We start from the raw sequence: 18,996 nt of genomic DNA, 5'->3' as shown, positions 1-18,996 counted from the left end.
ATTCAATGTCACAGAAGGATTTTAAGGGAACGCCTGCGTCCCTGCACCCCGCCTCTCCGCCCCTCCTTTATCCAGCGGTTAGGGGCGGTCGCTGAGACCAGTTAACAGTGTTTCCTTCGGGAGACGTGCTGACTGTACAAGCTGTGCACAAATACAGGTGTGCGTGCACCACACACACAGCCATTTTCTACTTGAATAAAAAATATGCAACCCTGGCTGGTGTCGCTCAGTGGGCTGAGCGCTGGCCTTCGGAGAGGTTGCCGGTTTGATTCCCAGTCAGGGCACATGCCTGGGGTATGGGCCAGGTCCCCAGTAGGGGGCGTGCAAGAGGCAACTGATCGATGTTTCCCTCTTTCTCCCTCCCCCTTCTCTAAAAACAAACAAACAAACAAATAAGTAAATAAAATATATTCAAAAAGAATATGCAGAATTCTGTTCCTTGGCATGCCCCTTTCATTCAACAACATGGCTTGGAGAAATCTTTTTTTTCCCAAAACCTAAGCAAAGAGCTGCCTCCTATGCGTTAATGGCTACCGTGTGCTCCATCAGCCAGTCCCTCCTCAGTAGACACTCAGTGTCTCCTGATGTGTATTTCAGAGAGTGGAGCATGATGGGTAAGAGTGCCAGCTCTGAGCCAGCTGAGCTGGTTCGACTCCCAGGCAAGTGACTTCATCCTGTCTGTGCCTCCAGTTCTGGGTCTAAATGACAAGAATGATAACTGTAACCCGATTTTGTGAGGATTCCGTGAATACACGCCAAACAGAGACTGCGAGTATTACTGACCTCACTGAGTTTTAGCCAGTTTGATGAATGCTGTGATGGGAATTACGTGGTGCCGGGGAGGGAGGGCTGTCCCTCTTCCCTTCGACAGGAGACAGATTAACGGAGAAAATCAAATTTGATTCTGTGCGCACAGGAAGCCCACCTGTGTGAGAGGGTCAGGGGCCCCGCACACGGGAGCGGTTCGGAGGCGGGGAGGGGAGTGAGGGAGGGAGGACAGGACACCCTGAGCGAAGGGAAGAGGTAGGGAGCCGTGGGGTGTTGGAGGGGAGGAGCATTGTCCACAGGATGATAGGAAGAGCGGAGGTCCAGTAACTGGATGTTCGCCCTGCCACAGAAATAGGTCACAGAAGGTATGTCTGGTGATAACTCTCATTATGAGCAGGAGCTTTCATTTAAAGTCTTTAAGGAAGAGGTGAAAGCGTCTCAAGAACCTGCAGGATCTCATTTGCCTTCAGCTCAAGATGCTCCCCATGCCGAAGGGGTGCGCCTCGGGGACGTGGGCCCTGACCCCCTCCGCAGATGACTCGCCACGTGTTTAAGTAGGATGAATGCTTAGACACGGACTTTCAGACGGTGTTAGCAATGGCCACAGTCCCTCCCGTGGCCGCAGCACCAGCTGACTCCCCCACCTGGAGCATGCGTGTGCTTTGGCTCCCCACGATCTTGCCCCGTTTGTTAGCAAACTCGGTGAATTTTGCTAATCTCGTTGATGGAAACTCTGTACGTGTAGCTCCCATCACTCTTTCTCTTACGATGAAATGATTAGTTGAGCATCTCTTCATATGCGTACAGCCATTTGTTTCCTTTCCTGTGTATCCCCAAACCTTCTCCTTTGTCCCCCTCTTTTTACTGAGTCATCGTAAGAGCTCTTTCTACACTAAGAAAACCAGCTTTTGTCAATGAGATGCTTTGTAAATATTTCCTAAGCTTTTCCTTTGTGTCGTTTGCCTAGGAATGGCAATTCCTAAGTCAAGTTAATCGATCTTTTTTGGTTTCTGGGCTTTGTGTCATATATTCAAAAGGCATGCTTCATTCTGAGAGTACTTTTTAAAATTCTTTAGTATTTTCTTCTAGGACTTTAATGATTTTTTTACAGTTAAAATTTTGACACAGCTGGAATTTATTTTTGTATAAGGAGTGAATGAGAAATAGGTCCAATTATATTTTCATCTACATGGCTATCTGTCGCATACCATGTGTTGTATAAACCATTTCCCCCACATGATTTGATATGCAATTTCATCATACTTGAATTTCCTTACATGTTTGGGTCTATTTCTGGTCTTTTTATTCTATGCTATTGATTTGCTTATTCATGTACTATTAACATATCATTTCAATGAGTCTTCATATGCTTAATAAAAATAGGACTTTCAATGAACTGTTGGGGCCAGGTTTCCCATGTTACTTTAACCTGTTTGCTTATTTTTATGAATTTTTCTGGATTTGCTTTTTTTGGTCATTGTTCACAGAGTAACTTTAGAGTAATCTTGCTGAGTAAAAAATAATCTTATTGGCATTTTTACTGTGACCATCTGTGGGATTATCCACTGGGACTTGGGGGGGATTAACAGATTAATCTCCAGCTCCCGTCTAACGGCGCTCTGCACACCTCAGGCTCCTGAAGAAGATGAACACCCACATCCGCACAGGGCTTCCCGCCACAGGGACCTCGAGCATGTATGGGACTCTGGGATATGCAGAGGGCGCATGTGTGTTACATCTCATTTATTCTCGCCCTAAGAGGTGTTTTTGGGTCTGAATGAACGTAGCCGGGCAGTGGTAGAGGCTGGGACCTGTGCCTGGATCAGCCCTGACCTGAAGGACCATCACCTACCTCTGCTAGTCCCCTCCGGCTGGGGACGCGCTCTGGAGGTTTGGCCCCAGTATTTGGAGGTAACAGGGAGACATGATGAAGAGGGAGCTGACATTGCAGAAGGTTCGATTTTATTTAAGAATAAAGGTTTATTTAAGAATTAAGGTTTAATTCTTGCTAGATTGTCCATTTGGTCGCCACCCCCCACGCTGACCCATGACACGGAGAGAACGCTCTCGGTGCACGGCGTCTGTGCTGAGCACTTTGGAAGGGGGCAAAGGGAGGCAGGCTTGGCCTCGGCGGGGCTCACGAGCTGTCAGTCCAAGTGGGGAGGCCGGCAATCTTGTCTCGGGCCAAGCAAAAGGCTGGTCTGGGTCACAGAACTGCAGGCTGGGATGGCCAGGCCGCACCCAAACAGCCCCCGCTGCGGTTCCACCCAGACGGTGGTCCCGATGCCGAAGAAGGGAACGTGACATGTGGAGACGGAGCTGGTGCGAGAGGAACAGGACCCAAGCCTTCCTGGAAACTCAGGGTGAGCCTGTCACTCGGATCTGAGCGTAGACGACCGAGTTTGCGTTTGCTGGGTGGTCTTCGCTGAAGTGGTCCCTCGTTTCTTCCAGGATTTTGAAATCCGTGTCAGCAGAGGTGAGTGCCTTGTCCGGGGTGCATGAAAACTACAGAGGAAGGGGGAGGACGATGAGCTAATTCACCTTGTCTCTTTGGAAGTGAGGGTGTCTTCAGGAGCAACTTGAAAGCTTTGGTCAGAGAAGACCCAAAGAGAGCGGAAGAACCCCGCAAAGAAGCCCTTGCCCAGCGCCCAGAAAAACATCCCTAGTCCCTAGTCTGGTGGATAAGGCATAGCACTGAGGGACAGTCCAATGGCCGCAGGTTTCCACGGTCACGGAAACAGCATGGTCATCTTACCTCGGCCAGAGAACCTGAGTGAGGATCCAGAGCCTGGGGTCTTGAGTGACCTGCCACAGGTGCCAGGAAGAAAAGGGACACATCTCACTGGTGGGGCCTGGAGGAATTGGGAGCCTCTCCCTTCAGTCCCCGGTGGGGAATGGGTGGGCTGGGAGGAGATGTGGGTGGGAAAGGGGGAGGGTCGGGAGGGCAGGTGAGAAATGGAGGGACCCCAATCTGTAGTCTGCAGAGAAGGGGGGCTGAGCAGGTTTTGCCCCTCCTTTCTGCTCTCCCCTCAAGGCTCACGCCACTCTCCACGGCAGAGAACAGAGCGCCGCCCCATCTCCCGGGAGCCACTTACATTTCCTGCAGCACCTGATGATAAGGAAGACAAGCGTCATGAACACTGCTGCCGCTAGAATCCCAGCAAGAAAGGCTAAGCCCCACTGAAGTTCTTTTCTGTCGTGGCAAAGAAAGGGAGCGGCTGACTTTCTGGGCTCCTGGAAGCCCGTTTCTAGAGGCCCGAGTGTGGCACTTCCCTTTTATGGGTAAACCTCTGAAACAGCTTTCACACTTGCTACTGGTTTTCACCTTTTTGGTTTCAGGTTTCAGATCTGTTTGAGGTTCCCATGAAAGCCACGGACTCTGTTTCCCCTCAAGAAATGTTCATAGCTCTCAAACTATTCCACAAAATTGAAGCAGAGGAGAGGCTCCCAAACTCACTATATGAGGCCAGCAATATGAGGCATGAAAACCAGACAAAAACACTCCAAAAAGAGGGAGAGAGAGAGAAATTATAGGCTGTGAACATAGATGTAAAAATCCTCAACAAAATACCCGTAGATGAATTCAGCAATACATTGAAAAGACTTTATACCATGATCAAGTGGGATTTGTTTCTGGGGTGCAAAGCTAGTTCGATATCCACAAATCAGTTGATGTGACATCCACAGAACCAAATGAAAAAGTCATACGATATTATATCAATAAATGCAGAAACAGCGTTGGACAAAATCCAACATCTATTCATGATAAAAACTCTCAGTGAAGTGGGGATAGAGGAAACATATTTTAACGTCATAAAGGCCATCTATGACCAACCCACCGAAGGCATCTTCAATGGTGAAGAGCTGCAAGTTTTTTCCCTAAGAGCAGACACAACAATGTCCACTTTCACCACTTTTCTATAACAGTATTGGAAGTCTTAGCCACAGCAATCAGTCAAGAAAAAGAAATAAAAGGCATCCAAATTGGAAAGGAAGAAGTAAAACTCATTATTTGCAGATGACCATACAGAGAAAACCCTAAAAAATCCACCAAAAATTATGAGAATAAATGAACTCAGCAAATCTCAGGATACCAAATTAATATTCAGAAATTGGTTGCATTTTTACATACTACTAACAAACTATCAGAAAGAAAATTATGAAAACCCCATTTAAAATTGCATCAACAAGAATGAAATACCTAGGAATAAATTCAACCAAGGAGGCAAAAGCTCTGTACTCAAAAACTGTAAGACACTGAGGAAAGAAATTGAAAAAGACACTAATAAATGAAAGGCCATACTATACTCATGGATAGGAAGAATTAACATTGTTAAAATATCCACACTACCCAAAGCAACCTACAGATTCAGGGCAATCCCTTATCAAAATACCACTGGCATTTTTTCACAGAACTAGAACAAATAATCTTAAAATTTCTATGGAACCACAGAAGACCCTAAATAGCCAGAGCCATCTTAAGAAGAACAGAGTTGGAGGTATCGCACTACCTGGTATTAAACTATACTTCAAAGTCATAGTAATGAAAACAGCATGGAGCTAGCATAAAAACAGACATATAGATCAACAGAACAGAACAGGGAGCCCAGAAATAATCCCATGCCTATGTGGTTAATTAATCTATGAGAAAGGAAACAAGAATATATAGTTGGGTAAAGACAGTTTCCTCAATAAAGGATGTTTAGAAAACTGGACAGATACATGCAAAAGAATGAAAATGGATTACTCTCTTATCCCATATACTAGAATAAACTCAAAATGGATTAAAGAGTTAAATGTAAGACTCAACACCATAAAACTCCTAGACGAAAACATAGGCAGTAAACTCTTTGACATTGCTTTTAGTAGTATTTTTTTTGTATATGTCTCCTCGAGCAAGGGAAACAAATAAAAAAATTAAACAAATTTAATTTAGTTTGGGACTACATCAAGCTAAAAAGTTTTTGCACAGAGAGAAAACCATTAAAAATACAACAATGAAAAGCCAACCTACTGAATGGGAGAAGATAGATTTGCTAACAATACATCTGATTAGAGGTCAATATCCAAAATATACAAGAAACTCATACAACTTAACACCAAGAAAAATGGACAGAGGACCTAAATAGACCTTTTTCCAAAGAGGACATACAGATGGTCAATAGACATATGAAAATAGGCTCAGCATCAGGGAAATTCAAATTAAAACCACAATGAAATACCACCTTACACCTGTCAGAATGACTACCATCAGCAAATCCACAAATAAGTGGTGGTGAGGATACGGAGAAAAGGGGACCCTCATGCACTGTTGGCGGAATGGTAAATTGGTGCAGCTACTAGGAAAAAGAGCATAAGGTTCCTCAAAAGCCTGAAAATGAAACTGCCTTATGACCCAGTTATTCTACTTTTGGGAAGTTACTTGAAGAAACTCAAAATACTAATTTGGAAAGACATATGCACCCTTATGATCATTGCAGCCTTATTTACAGTAGTCAAGATATGAAAGCAACCTAAGTGTCTACCAACAGATGAATGGATACAGAAGATGTGGCATGTCTACACCTCTGAGAGAGCCTGGAAAGGAGAGGCAGGGGAGGGAGCAACTGTGATCTCAAAATAAGGGCAGTAACAATGAGAGAGAAGCAAGTTGTGGGCAGGTGTTTATGTAACGGAATATTAGTCATTAAAAAAGAGTGCAATCTTGCCATTCGCAACAGCGTGAATGGACCTACAGGGTAGTTCACTTATGCTAAGTGAAAAAAGTCAGAGAAAGAAAAGTAGGATATGTTTTTACTTATATGTAGAATCCAAAAAAAATAAAAAGTAAACAAAACAGAAACAAGCTCATAGAGACAGAGAATAAACCGACAATTGCCCACTGTGAGGGGAGTTGGCAGAATGAGCTGTAAGTTATATAAATGTCCAGTCACTATGTCGTACACCTGAAACTAATGTAATATGGCATGTCAGCTGTAATTTTAAAAAACATTCATAGGTAGCGCCATACAGCAAATTTTATTTATCAGCCTAGGAGATTCACGGATCTCTTGAATCTTGGAGGTCCCTAGGTTAAGGAAAACACTATAAGGATAACAAATGATTTAGTTCTTCCACTCTTTCTGAGCTCTCCTCCCCAGACATCCTTCCCCAAGTCCCTACGGCCAGGCTGTCCACACAAAATCAAGCCCCACGTGGTGCAAGATGAAATGGGTGTGAGAATGATCACTTACTTGAGGTAGCCGCAGGAGCAGGGCGCAGTGGTAGGTGGGTTGGCTGGGAATATGAGAGAACACGAAGGGGGTTAGTGTGTCTGCCACTCTCCCTGCACCTTCCCAGCTTAAGTGTCCCAGGTGCCCACCCTCTCCCAGCACCCAGCGGAGATTAATGTAGGGGGCTAGAACTCAGCAAACGGAGAGAACATTGTTCCTTAGATCCTGCATCCTGTAACGTGGAAATTAGAACCAGAACTTAAAAAACCATCAGCCACACTAATGAAGGAAAAGCCTAGTGTTTCTATAGCTCTGTATGTCCCTTTGATAGACAAAAACCTCTTTGTCTCCCTCAAAGTTTTTAATAGGACTCCTAGGGAGATAAGCTCCCTCCACTCCAAGCAGAGAATCCATCTCCAGGCCAGGAAGTCAAGCACCAAAAGGGAATTCCAGAACTAGTGTTGCCCAAGATCCTTGGCGATAGATCTGCCCTTGCTGCTTTCTTGGTTTGTTCACTTGTTTGCAGGGGAGGGGAAGGAGCCACAGTGAGTTTTCCCAGCACCTACACCACAATGGGGTGGGTAGGAAGAACGCCAACTGCATTTCCTCAAACTACCCCGCTGGTCTAATGCCAAGCACAGAGACACCCTTTACTCAAAGTTGGGGGGTCCATTCTCTCTGGGCCCCTTTCCACTCTTCAGCACAGAGAAACAGGGCTCTTCCAACTTCAGAAATGCTGTGCCATTACGGCGCGCTTCCCAGCCACGCTAGGTCCTTTTAACTCGGCGGCGAGGCAGGTAACGGGCTCTGTCCTGAACTTACCAGTGGAGCACTCAGGTTGGGATGGACCTGCTCCCATGCTGTCTTCCCCTGAGAATGAAGAAGGTGCCTCTGAGAAAGCCTGGAGAGGAGAGGCAGCGGAGGGGTCAACTGCGATCTCAGTGTGTGAGCAGTACCAGGGGGAGGGAGGCAGGTCGTGGGCGGGGCGTGGTCCTGATGTCAGTGGTCACAGGCTGTGGTGTGGTTGCCGCAGCTCGGCAGCCAGTCCTCCTCAGCTTTGCAGGTCTAGAAATCTGATCTTATCAGGGAACCCAGAACGGACTGATTACTCCAGAACGAGCTCCCACCGACCGACCGACTCACAGCAGACGGAGGTAGGCTCTGAAATGACAGAAGGAACACGTTGGTGGGACAGGTAGCATTCTATCAGAACAGGTAAGAAAGCCAATGAAAACCACACGACTGAAATAAGGATGGGAGAAGACAAATGGATATTTTTGAATAATACGTTTAAAAAAGATTTTAGTTATTTATTTCTTTTTAGAGGAGGGGAAGGAGAGAGGGAGAGAAACACCATTGCGTGGTTGCCTCTCGCTCGCCCCCTACTGGAAGTACGCAGGCCTGTGCTCAATCCGCCGAGCTACACCAGCCAGGGCGGATATTTCTAACACCGGTTGTCACCTAGGTCTGAGGCATCTGCCTCCCTCTTCCCTGGCCAGACTGAGTGAACGTGGACAAACTTGCCGTTGGCGGTTCTTCCTCTGGCTCCATGAGACACTTCTGTTCGCACACTGGCTTTTCAAGCATGTCAATATCCTGGTCTAGGCTATGGTTCTCAATCCCCCCCACCCCGCCCCCTGCTTTTACTTATTTATTTGTACCAAAAAGTACAAAGTCCTGAAAAGCAGAAAAGTAAAACCATCCAAATTCCCACTACCCATGGTTAATATTTTAGAATATTTCCTTTTAGATGTACGTCCATGAATTTAAAATTTTTTTAATGTGTTATTTTTTTCAGTTTTATTGAGACATAATTGACACATCACATTGGTGTGCACATGGAAGGTTTACAAATCAATGATTTGATATATGTATACATGGCAATGATCACCACAGTAAGTTAGCTGCAATTTCTTTCTTGTGATGAGAACGTCTAAGATCTATTTTCTTAGCAACTTTCAAATATGTAATACAGTCTTCACTGTACTCACCATGCTGGACATTATGCCCCCAGGACTTATTTCTCTTCCCACTGGAAGTGTGTACTGTTGACCCCCTCCCCACATTTCCCCACCACCCCCGTCTGTGGCATCTGTTCTCTGTGTCTACGAGTCTCATTCGTAAAGATCCCACACACATGAGAGTGTCTGCCACACATTTTTAAAAGAGTTGAGGTATTTCTTCACACATCCTTTTATTTATTTTTTTAAAAAGCTTTTTTTTAATACATATTTCTAACAAAGTTTTTCTTTCTGTTTTTAAGATTTTATTTTTATTTTTTAAATTTATTTTTAGAGAGGGAAGGGAGGGAGAAAGAGAGAGAGAGAGAGAAACATCAATGTGTGGTTGCTGGGGGCCGTGGCCTGCAACCCAAGCATGTGCCCTGACTGGGAACTGAACCTGCAATGCTTTGGTTCGCAGCCCGCGCTCAATCCACTGAGCTATGCCAGCCAGGGCTTTAAAAAGCTTTTTAAAAAATATATTTTATTGATTATGGCATTACAGTTGTCTTGTTTTTTTCTCCCCTTTATTCCCCTCTGCCCTGTACTCCCCCCTCCCACCATCATTCCCCCACTTTAGTTCATGTCCATGGGTTGTACATGTAAGTTCTTTGGCTTCTACATTTCCCATACTATTCTTACCCTCCCCCTGTCTATTTCTACCTACCATCTATGCTACTTATTCTCTGTACCTTTTCCCCCTCTCTCCCCCTCCCACTCCCCTGTTGATAACCTTCCATGTGATCTCCATTTCTGTGGTTCTGTTCCTGTTCTAGTTGTTTGCTTAGTTTATTTTTGTTTGTGGTGTGGTTGTTAATTATTGTGTGTTTGCTATCATTTTACTGTACATGTTTTTTATCTTTTTCCTAGATATGTCCCTTTAACATTTCATATAATAAGGACTCAGTGATGATTAACTCCTTTAACTTGACCTTATCTGAGAAGCACTTTATCTACCCTTCCATTCTAAATGAAAACTTTGCTGGATAGAGCAATCTTGGATGTAGGTTCTTGCCTTTCATGACTTGAAATACTTCTTTCCAGACCTTTCTTGCCTATAAGGTCTCTTTTGAGAAATCAGCTGACAGTCTTATGGGCACTCTGTTTTAGGTAACTATCTCCTTTCCTCTTGCTGCTTCTAAGATTCTCTCCTTATTTTTAATCTTGGCTAATGTAATTATGATGTGCCTTGGTGTGTTCCTCCTTGGGTCCAACTTCTTTGGGACTCTCTGAGCTTCCTGGACTTCCTGGAAGTCTATTTCCTTAGCCAGAATGGGGAAGTTCTCCTTTATTATTTGTTCAAATAAACTTTCCACTTGTTGCTCTTCCTCTTCTCCTTCTGGTACCCCTATAATGCAGATGTTGGAACATTTAAAGATGTTATGGAGGTTCCTAAGCCTCTCCTCATTTTTTTGAATTCTTGTTTCTTCATTTTTTTCTGGCTGGATGTTTCTATCTTCCTTCTGGTCCACACCGTTGATTTGAGTCCCAATTTCCTTCCCAACACTATTGGTTCCCTGTACATTTTCCTTTACTTCACTTAGCACAGCCTTCATTTTTTCATCTAATTTGCAACAAATTCAACCAATTCTGTGAGCATCCTGATTACCAGTGTTTTGAACTATGCATCTGATAAGTTGGCTATCTCTTCATCACTTAGTTTTATTTTTTCTGGAGCTTTGATCTGTTCTTTTGTTTGAGCCATTTTTTTTTTGTCTTGTTGCACCTGTTACATAGTGAGGGGCAGAGCCTTAGGTGTTCACCAGGGCGAGGCAACCCACGTCTGCGCTGTGATGCTGTATGTGGGGGAGGGGTCCGAGAGGGAACAATGGTGCTTGCTCTGCTCTCTGCCGGGTTTCAGTCACTTCCCCTGCCTCCCACCAGCAAATCAGGCACTTTTGGTGCTGATTCCCATGTGGATGGGCTTGTGTACATTCTGGGACCCCGTGGGTCTCTCCAACGAACTCTCCTGTGAGGCTGGGAGGCTCTCCTGCCACAGGTGTTTTCAATCGGTGTTTTGAGGCTTTATTTCCCCGAGCTGGGGCCCTGGGTTGCGCAGTTCATTCCGCTTCCCAGTTGTTCCTCCTGGTTTATCTGCATGAGAATGTGGGACTGCCTGCTCCACCAGCCACCGCCTTGCTGGGAGTCCTCTCCGCCCAGCTGCCCAACTCCTCTCCTCCTACCGGTCTGGATGGACGTTTCTTCTTTGAGTCCTTGGTTGTCGGACTTCCATACAGTTTGATTTTCTGGCAGTTCTGGTTGCTTTTTGTTTTTAAATTGTCACTGTTCTTCTTTTGGTTGTTCGAGGAGGCACAGTGTGTCCACCTGTGCCTCCATCTTGGCCGGAAGTCCTTAAAAAAAGCTTTTTATCATAGGCATTCTCTCACGTCACAAAACATTTCCTAGAAGCATTTTTCGCGGTGACAGGTCTTTCCGCTACAGCTACGCACTACCGCTTGCTTACCCAGTTCCCTGCTTGCTCATAAACGTCTCCACTTGTGTTATTATTTATATTTCATTTCTTTATAATAAAACAATTTTAGGAGGCTGCACTTTTATCTCCTATTTAAGTAAAGCCATGGTAAGAATTTTTGGCTCTGCTATATCACTGTATTTTAGGGTAATGTATCTAGACAACGAATGACATCAGTTGTTTAATCGTCCAGCTCTCGAAAGGGAATCAATTCCCAAGTCCTTGGCCGTGGGGGAGGGCTGGGAGCAGGACCTCACCGCCTCGGAGCAGCAGCAACAGCAGCTTCGTACCCAGCGACTTACCACTCCACCTGACCTTTTTGGATCACACATCAGGACAATAAGAAAGGCACCAGCAGGGAAACGGTGTGAGAACCCTGAGCTAGGAGAACAGAAGGCCACCATGCGTAGCAGAATCAGCGGTGGCAATGATTTTCCTAGCACTCTTTTGCTCTTTTTTTGCATTTAAAAATCAACAATGCTCTATAAAGCACCATAAGATATTTATACAGCATTGAAAATATGTTGAAATATGTGCTTGAGCTAAACAAACACAGTATGAACTTGTCCTATGACCTTATACTAGGCCCTACCCCTGGGGAGGTGGAAGAGAAGATCTCCATAGGTTTCTGTAAAATCTTAACCTCCACATCAGTGGCTCTGAATTTGTAACTGTCCCAAAGAAATGTTACCACAGGCACCTTAAAAAAAAAGTCAGGCCACCCCAACCCGAAAGACAAAACCATTACCCAACACCACAGGGCAATAGCTACTTACAAATCCAGGAGGAGGAAAGAAGGAAACACATTGTCCTTGGAAACCAACACTCACGCACTTGGCCGAAGCAGACAATGAAACAGAAACAATGCTACATACTCATTTTCACATTCTGTCCAGCACCGCAGAATCCTCCTGGTTGCGCTTAAATTCACCAACTCCGTGTGGGCGTTCAAACCCAACCCCCTTCCCACCAAATGAAGTTTAGAAGACAGAAAGTGATAGAAACTACTAACAATCAGATGACATTTTCCTTTGGTGAATGATTATCTTGTCTAGATTAAAAGCATGGAGTAAATCCATTTACCTTTTCAGAAAACGTCCAGTCACGAGAAGCCACTGGGTAAAACTGAACTTGCACTTGCTTCCGCAGCTACTCTTATTTTTCAAAAATGACTAAGTGGCTACTGTCACTGTCGTGGCCTCATCAAGCTGTGTTGCAAATCAATGAAACTCGAGGGCGAACTTCCTCTTTGAGGACAACACTGTATTTTTTTAATCCCATAAGCAGAGAACTTCTTTCATATCTTTTGAAACATGAAAGCCAGAGCACAAGGGATCAGACAAATTTATTTTTAATCAAGTACATGTTGAGTATTTAACCACACGCCAGGTACTGGTGTTGGGGGCGGTGGTCAGCAGTATGGTATGGTCATTGTCATCAAGCATCTTACAGTGTCATTTATTCTAACCACGGAGATGAGGTGAATAAAACAAACAGACAAACTGAGCAGGTGTGTGAAGAGTTAAGCGCTGCCCTGGCTGGTGGATCGGTTGGTTGGAGTGATGTCAGGTACACCAAAAGGTTGTGAGTTCGATCCCCAGTCAGGGCCCATACCTAGGTTGTGGGTTCGACCCCCCATCGGGGTGTGTACGGGAGGCAACCAGTTCTCTCTCCCCACTTCCTCTCTCTCCCAAATCAATAAGCATGCCCTTGGCTGAGGATTAAAAAAATAAAGTTAAATGCCAGCTGTGCAGACTTTGTGTTAAGAGCACGGAGAGCCCTTCAAAGAGAAGGCAAATCATTTATAAACATTTATTCATAACACAATATTAATAAATATACGCATTAAGTAAACACAATGGGTCACACAGCGGGCTGGGTGCCGTCACGGACCCTACCACCTCCCGGGGCAGAGACGGGCCAGACCCGTGAAGGGGAGGCTGATCACGGGCAGAGTTCCCGCCACGGAGAAAAGCAGCAAACGCCGCCCATGCCTGAGCGTCAATGAGGGAGACTCTGGATAAAACGGGTGCCTGGGGAGGGCCTGTGCGAGGAGCAGACACATTCAGGGACAACCAGAGAGAGGACAGGACAGAGTTGACAGGCAGAGAGCCTGAGGAGGGCAGAGACAGGGCAAGTCCCAGGGCCTCGCAGAGTGGGCGACATCAGGCAAGGCTGCGAGCGGACAGACCTGGGGCGGGGCCTGCACCTGGATGGGGCAGGGAGGGAGGGAGAAATGAGCATGTGTGTGAGGAGCGCCCCAGGCCCAGAGCCGGTCGCTGGGTCCGAGTGCTGTACTTCTGAGATCTCGGCACCGGTCCACGGTGGGGCGTTTGTAAGGCTGGGGCAATTTAAACTTGACCTTAAAGGCCACAGAAAGACTGCCAAAGAGCAGGAACCTGAGGGAGGAAGACTCAGTTCCTGGGTGGATTTCAGCCAGACTGTTGGAGTCTTTCAGTGCAAGCAAGGAATATATTTTCAGGGTTAATAAGGAACCATGAAAGGTTTCTGGACTGGGATGTAGTAAACATGGCCATTAAGGAAGGTGATAGCACATCCCGTAAGATAAGCTGCGGGTAGAGAAAGAGGCGCAGGAATCTTCTAGGAGAGCAGGGCAGTGTTCGAGGCATTTAACACGGGCAGGCGGGAGCAGCGAGAATGGGGAGGGGCCCACGGGAAACCTGCCTGGACACTGGAAGTAGTAGAACTTGGCACTCGGGACGCTGGGTGGGGGGGAGTGGGGGGAGGACGTAGCAGATGAGTCAATGACGACGTCAAAGATTTTGAATCTCACTGGTGGAGAGAATCCGTTCTTTCGTTCACTCCACAATGAGCACTTATTTTGTGCCACGACTGAGTGTAAGTTCTGAGATTGTAATGGTGAGCAAAACACGGCCTCTCCTTCCCTCGGGGAACTTGCAGATATGAAGGAGGCTGTGACCACACAAAGACACAGTGGGCAGGGCAGTAGCCGTTCCACGAGCTGTGAAGGCTCGGGGGCCCCCACCTGTGTGTGTCTGTGACACAGGGAACCAGGGCAGGCTTCCTGGAGGAGGAACACGAGCCGGGCTCTGAGGTGCGAGTTGGAGTTTCGTCAGGCCAAAAGCAGCGGGGAGGGGGGGGGGCATGGTGGGTGATGATCACACGGAACAGAACATTAAAGCCCAAAGGCCCTGTGTCAGAAAGGGGGGCAGGAAGTCCGACCAAACTAGCGTGAGGGGTGGTTTTTCGAGCACAGAGCGTGCCGGAGTGGTGCGGGCTGCTGGGACATGAAGCATGGGGGGGAAGAAGCTGAAGAAGCAGGAAGGAGCCAGTTTCCTCAGAGCTTCTGGCTTCTTAGAAGAGAAGTGGGCTATCTGTACCAAAGGCACTTATTTAAACAAGGGGAACACGATCGGACTTGCGGTCTGAAAGCATCCCTAAAACTGGGGGCAGCCAAGGAACCCCTGGCTGAGGAGGGGTTCCCCCCGTGAGCCAGCTGAGGGACACGAGGAGCCCGGGCCAGCAGTAGGCAGAGGCAGGGAGAGAAATTCATCTGAGGGACATCTGGGAGAGTGGTGGCGAAACAAGGGAGGGGAAACTGTCAAAGACTGGGGCCGAAGATGTCACGGGAGGGCAGGAGGAAGAGGAAGCCAGAGGAGGGAACAGCAGGAGCTCAGGACTGAGAGTGAGGATTAACCCATGAACCGATGTTTGCTGAGCACCCACACGCAATGCCACGCTCTGGGGTACGCAAATGTAGCGACATGTGGCAGATGTGACATCAGACATCTCTACAGGATAGAGTGGGACCCGAAGGAGAAGGAGCTCAGGCTACGCAATGAGGAGGGAGAGTGGGTATCAAGAAAAGCATCACAAAGATGACATTTCAGTTGTGTCTTGAAAGCTGACTCACCTGTTCTAGGCAGAGGGACAGCGTGGGCAAATGCCTGCTGTGTCGTGTTTAGGGAAGTGCAAATACTGTTTCACCATCGCGGGTGCTGTGGGGTGTGAGAGTGGGGTGGGGATGGGAAATGGGAGAGTTAAGAAAGGCTGGAGAGGAGGGCAAGACCCTAAACGAACTTGACCTTAAAGGCCACAGAGAGGCTGCCGAAGAGCAGGAACATGATGACATTTGGGCTGAGGCAACAGAGTGCAGGAGGAACTTGCGAGGGCTGGACAGGAGTGGTCTGGCGTTGCAGCTGTGACGAGAAGTGGAGGAGATGTGACCAGAGGCCGTGGCCACGGGGAAGAAGAGGCAGGCGGACTGGTGCACGGAATCATTTGTTAGATGCGAGAGGAAGGGAAGGGAGACGGAGGACTCGGGATGACTCCCGGCTTTCTGCGTTGTCTCAACTGGCTGATAGGGGAATGTGGGAGGAGGGGAGGTAGTGAGTTTGCTTTTGGACACAGAGGTTAGGGTGCCTGCGGGGGGCATTCTGCCAGAGACATAGTGAGGGTGGTCGGATGTGCGGGTCTGGGGCTCACGAAAGAGACCTGGATCTGTGTGGCAGACACTAGCGCTCGTCCCTAACCAGTGGCTGGCTCCTTCTGTCACAGAGCCACTTGGGGTTGGGCAGTGCCACGTGACAAGTTCTGCCCAATGGACGAGGTGTAACAGTCATGGCTACCCCCTCTAGTTGGATCACTTCACTGCTGAAGCAAGACCTCCTCTGCCTGCCCCCTGCCCCTCCCCCCCTGCAGGTGAGCACAGAGATCCTGGATGAGGAGATGAGGTTGAAAGCTCGGAGGCCGGGTCACCGAGCCACCATACAGGGACAGCTTCTCCGGAGGGTCACCAGAACCTGGAGTGGATTCTGTAATAACCTCTCTCCATGTTTACGCTGTTGAGATTTGGGGGGACAGTTTCTTAAAGCACTTAGTCTAACCTATCCAGCTTAATACCACTTGAGACACAGATTAGGAAGTCATCGTCATACGTGTGACAGTACAAGCCAAGGGAGGGGACAGGGTCATCCGGGTACAACTTGTAGAATGAGAATAAAAGTCCTTAGTCTAGAGCTCAGAGGAACACCAACATTTAGGAGGGAGGCAAAAGATAAAAAAAAATAGCCCTGGCTGGCGTAGCTCAGTGGATTGAGCGGAGGCTGGGAACCAAAGTGTCCCAGGTTCGATTCCCAGCCAGGGTACATTCCTGGGTTGCAGGCCATAACCCCCAGCAACCGCACATTGATGTTTCTCTCTCTCTCTCTCTCTCTCCCTCTCTCTCTCCCTCTCTCTCTCTCCCTCCCACTCCCTTCCTTCCCTCCCTAAAAATAAATAAATAAAAAAAATATTTAAAAAAAAAAGATAAAAAAAATAAAAAAGGAGTCACTGAAGGAAACGGAAACAGTGACAGGGAACCAATGCGGTCAGAAGCCAGGGAGGACGGCGAGGAAGGAAAGGTTGCGGCCAGTGTGCTCAGAGGTCAAGGCAGACGAGGCCTGGAAGGAGGTGGCTGGGCTTGGAAATGGAGCAATCACAGTCTCTTCTGCTACAGCGGCCTGGGTTCTCGCTGTGGTTGAGTCAAATGGGCCCTTGTCTACCTTGACCTCTTAGCATCAGACTTCCCCCCCTTGGCCTGCTTGACTTCCATCTGACCTGAGACAGCCTTCCCTCCCCACTCCACACTATTTTCTTAGGTTGTTTCACCCACTCCCAGGACCTGACTATCTATATGCCACGGATGCCTTAGTTTATGATTCCAGCCATAACGTAAGTTCATTTCCCACATGTCACCACACGGTGGCCTCACTCACTCCTATTCAATATGATATTCAATACTCATGGCCAAGAATAAAACTGAAAGCAGAACCTTTTCCCCAGACACTGGCTTCTTCTCATCTATCCTCTATCTCAAGTTGTAGCGCCACCGCCAGCCAGAAGCCTAGGGGACAACTCACATGCACCTCTCGTGCTCGCTCCCCTCGCCTGGGGGCCAGCCGTCCCCTGTTGCAGAACCCTGTCTCTCTCTGCCTTCCCTCCGGCATGCGTTCCGCCACGGCTCTGCGCTCAGCCTACCGTCTTTCTTGAGACAGACTGCCTCCAATGCTCCACATCACAGTGGACGGCGCCTCCCTTTTCCTTCTCTCAAGAAAACTGTGATTCAGTTCCTCCCCTCCCATACACTCCCTACTTAAGCATTACCAAGGTTGCCTTTCGTATTTCTCATCGATTCCTGCCTTTCCATCCACACTGCCAAGGTCTCCAATGCCCTACAGTTAGGAGGAGCCAATGCCCTCTCTCCAAACTGCCCTCCAGTTGCTACTGGTGTTCTGAAACAAGAATCTGGCCATCATGCCTCTGCTTAAGATGTTTTTTTCATTGGCTTCCGTGTCCTCAGAACAAAGTCTAACTTCTAAGCATAGTATTTAGGGGCCCTAAGGTCAACTCCTTACTTTTTAGAGTTCCCTCTTAATGTTTTTAAAAAGATTTTATTTATTTGTAGAGACAGGGGGAAAGAAGGAGAGAAACATCAATGCATGGTTGGCTACTGAGCGCCCTCTACTGGGCACCTGGCCTGCAACCCAGGCACGCACCCTGACCAAGAATCGAACCAGCAACCCTTTGGTGTGCAGGACAGCACTCGAATCCACTGAGCCACACCAGCCAGGGAACCCTCTTAATTTCTTGGGCTTAAAAAATGTTACTCTCCTTCACTGGCTTCTCTACAATCACCCACGCTGGCTGTTCCATCTTCCCGGACTCCAATCCGGACACTCTTCTGGCTAACTTCCTCTTCCAAATGCGGGGTCAGACATTTCCTTTCGGACCGGTTGCTCTCCTGCTTTCTCCGTGTTTTCCTGGATGCTGTTCTTGCCTTCGTGGGACGAGATTTTGCTTTAAGTGTTACTCTCAGGTTAACATTTGACAAGGCAGTTGTGGTGGTTCACAAGTCAATTTGTTTAGGCTGAACTGTACTTCCCGGAATTTTACTCTGGGAATATTCACTAGAACGTTCGAGTGAGCCGCTAGAGACTCGTGAGCGATTTTAGAGGGCGGCTGCAAGGCAGCAACGACCGTGCAGCCCACACACGTGCGGCCTGTTGGCTCACCCGTCGTGGCGGGGCCCTCCCAGCCTTTCCCAGGGTCAGCCTGCGGCTTCTCTGACCTTCAGACCAGGCTTGTGTAATCAAGGGCCTGGCGTTTGGTAGGCAATCTTACCATCGACGTCCAAGGTCATAAAACCAGCCATTTCGGTGTGTGTGCCTGTGATTCCCACCCACTCCCGCTCTCTCCCACTTTACATCCATCTCCCCTCCTCAACGGCCTGTTCTGTGGGCCTCAGCTCCTGCGTTAGGAGCAGAGACAACAGCCCCCCTGAGACTGCTCGGCCAGCTCCCACTCGGGGTGCAGGCGAACCCCTGTGCGTGCGTGCACACACACACACACACACACACACATACACACGTGTCCCAGCAGAGCTGCTTCTCTGGTGTTGAATCACGCATTCTTACTGCCTTCCCAGCCGACTTTCACCTCTGCGTTAGGACCTGGTGTCTCTGGAGGACCAGTGTAAGACGGGGCTTAGCACGAACTAGGTGTCTGCAATCGTCAAATAATT

General features: G+C 47.7%; 1 protein-coding gene across 1 annotated transcript; it reads right to left on the bottom strand.

Moving 5' to 3' along the window:
- Positions 1–2,776: 2,776 nt before the first annotated feature.
- Positions 2,777–4,616, bottom strand: C14H1orf162 (chromosome 14 C1orf162 homolog). The gene is made up of 4 exons (XM_036015223.1): positions 4,608–4,616; positions 3,864–4,041; positions 3,524–3,573; positions 2,777–3,273 (listed from the first exon to the last, which is right to left on the bottom strand). The coding sequence occupies exons 1-4, from the start codon at positions 4,614–4,616 to the stop codon at positions 3,127–3,129; spliced, it is 384 nt and encodes a 127-aa protein (XP_035871116.1). The 3' UTR covers positions 2,777–3,126.
- Between the last annotated feature and the right edge of the window lie 14,380 nt (positions 4,617–18,996).

The sequence above is a fragment of the Phyllostomus discolor genome, chromosome 14 (genome assembly GCF_004126475.2).
Source record: "Phyllostomus discolor isolate MPI-MPIP mPhyDis1 chromosome 14, mPhyDis1.pri.v3, whole genome shotgun sequence".
In the NCBI taxonomy this organism is placed as follows: Eukaryota; Metazoa; Chordata; class Mammalia; order Chiroptera; family Phyllostomidae; genus Phyllostomus; species Phyllostomus discolor.
The sequence above is the reverse complement of the archived record's forward strand: the minus strand, read 5'-3'. Positions and strand labels throughout refer to the sequence as shown.

Coding starts and splice junctions, on each gene's coding strand:
- C14H1orf162 (XM_036015223.1), bottom strand. Junction 3,574..3,863: donor CATCAGGTGCTGCAGGAAAT/GTAAGTGGCTCC, acceptor CACCTGTGGCAG/GTCACTCAAGACCCCAGGCT. Junction 3,274..3,523: donor ACTCAGGTTCTCTGGCCGAG/GTAAGATGACCA, acceptor CTTCCTCTGTAG/TTTTCATGCACCCCGGACAA.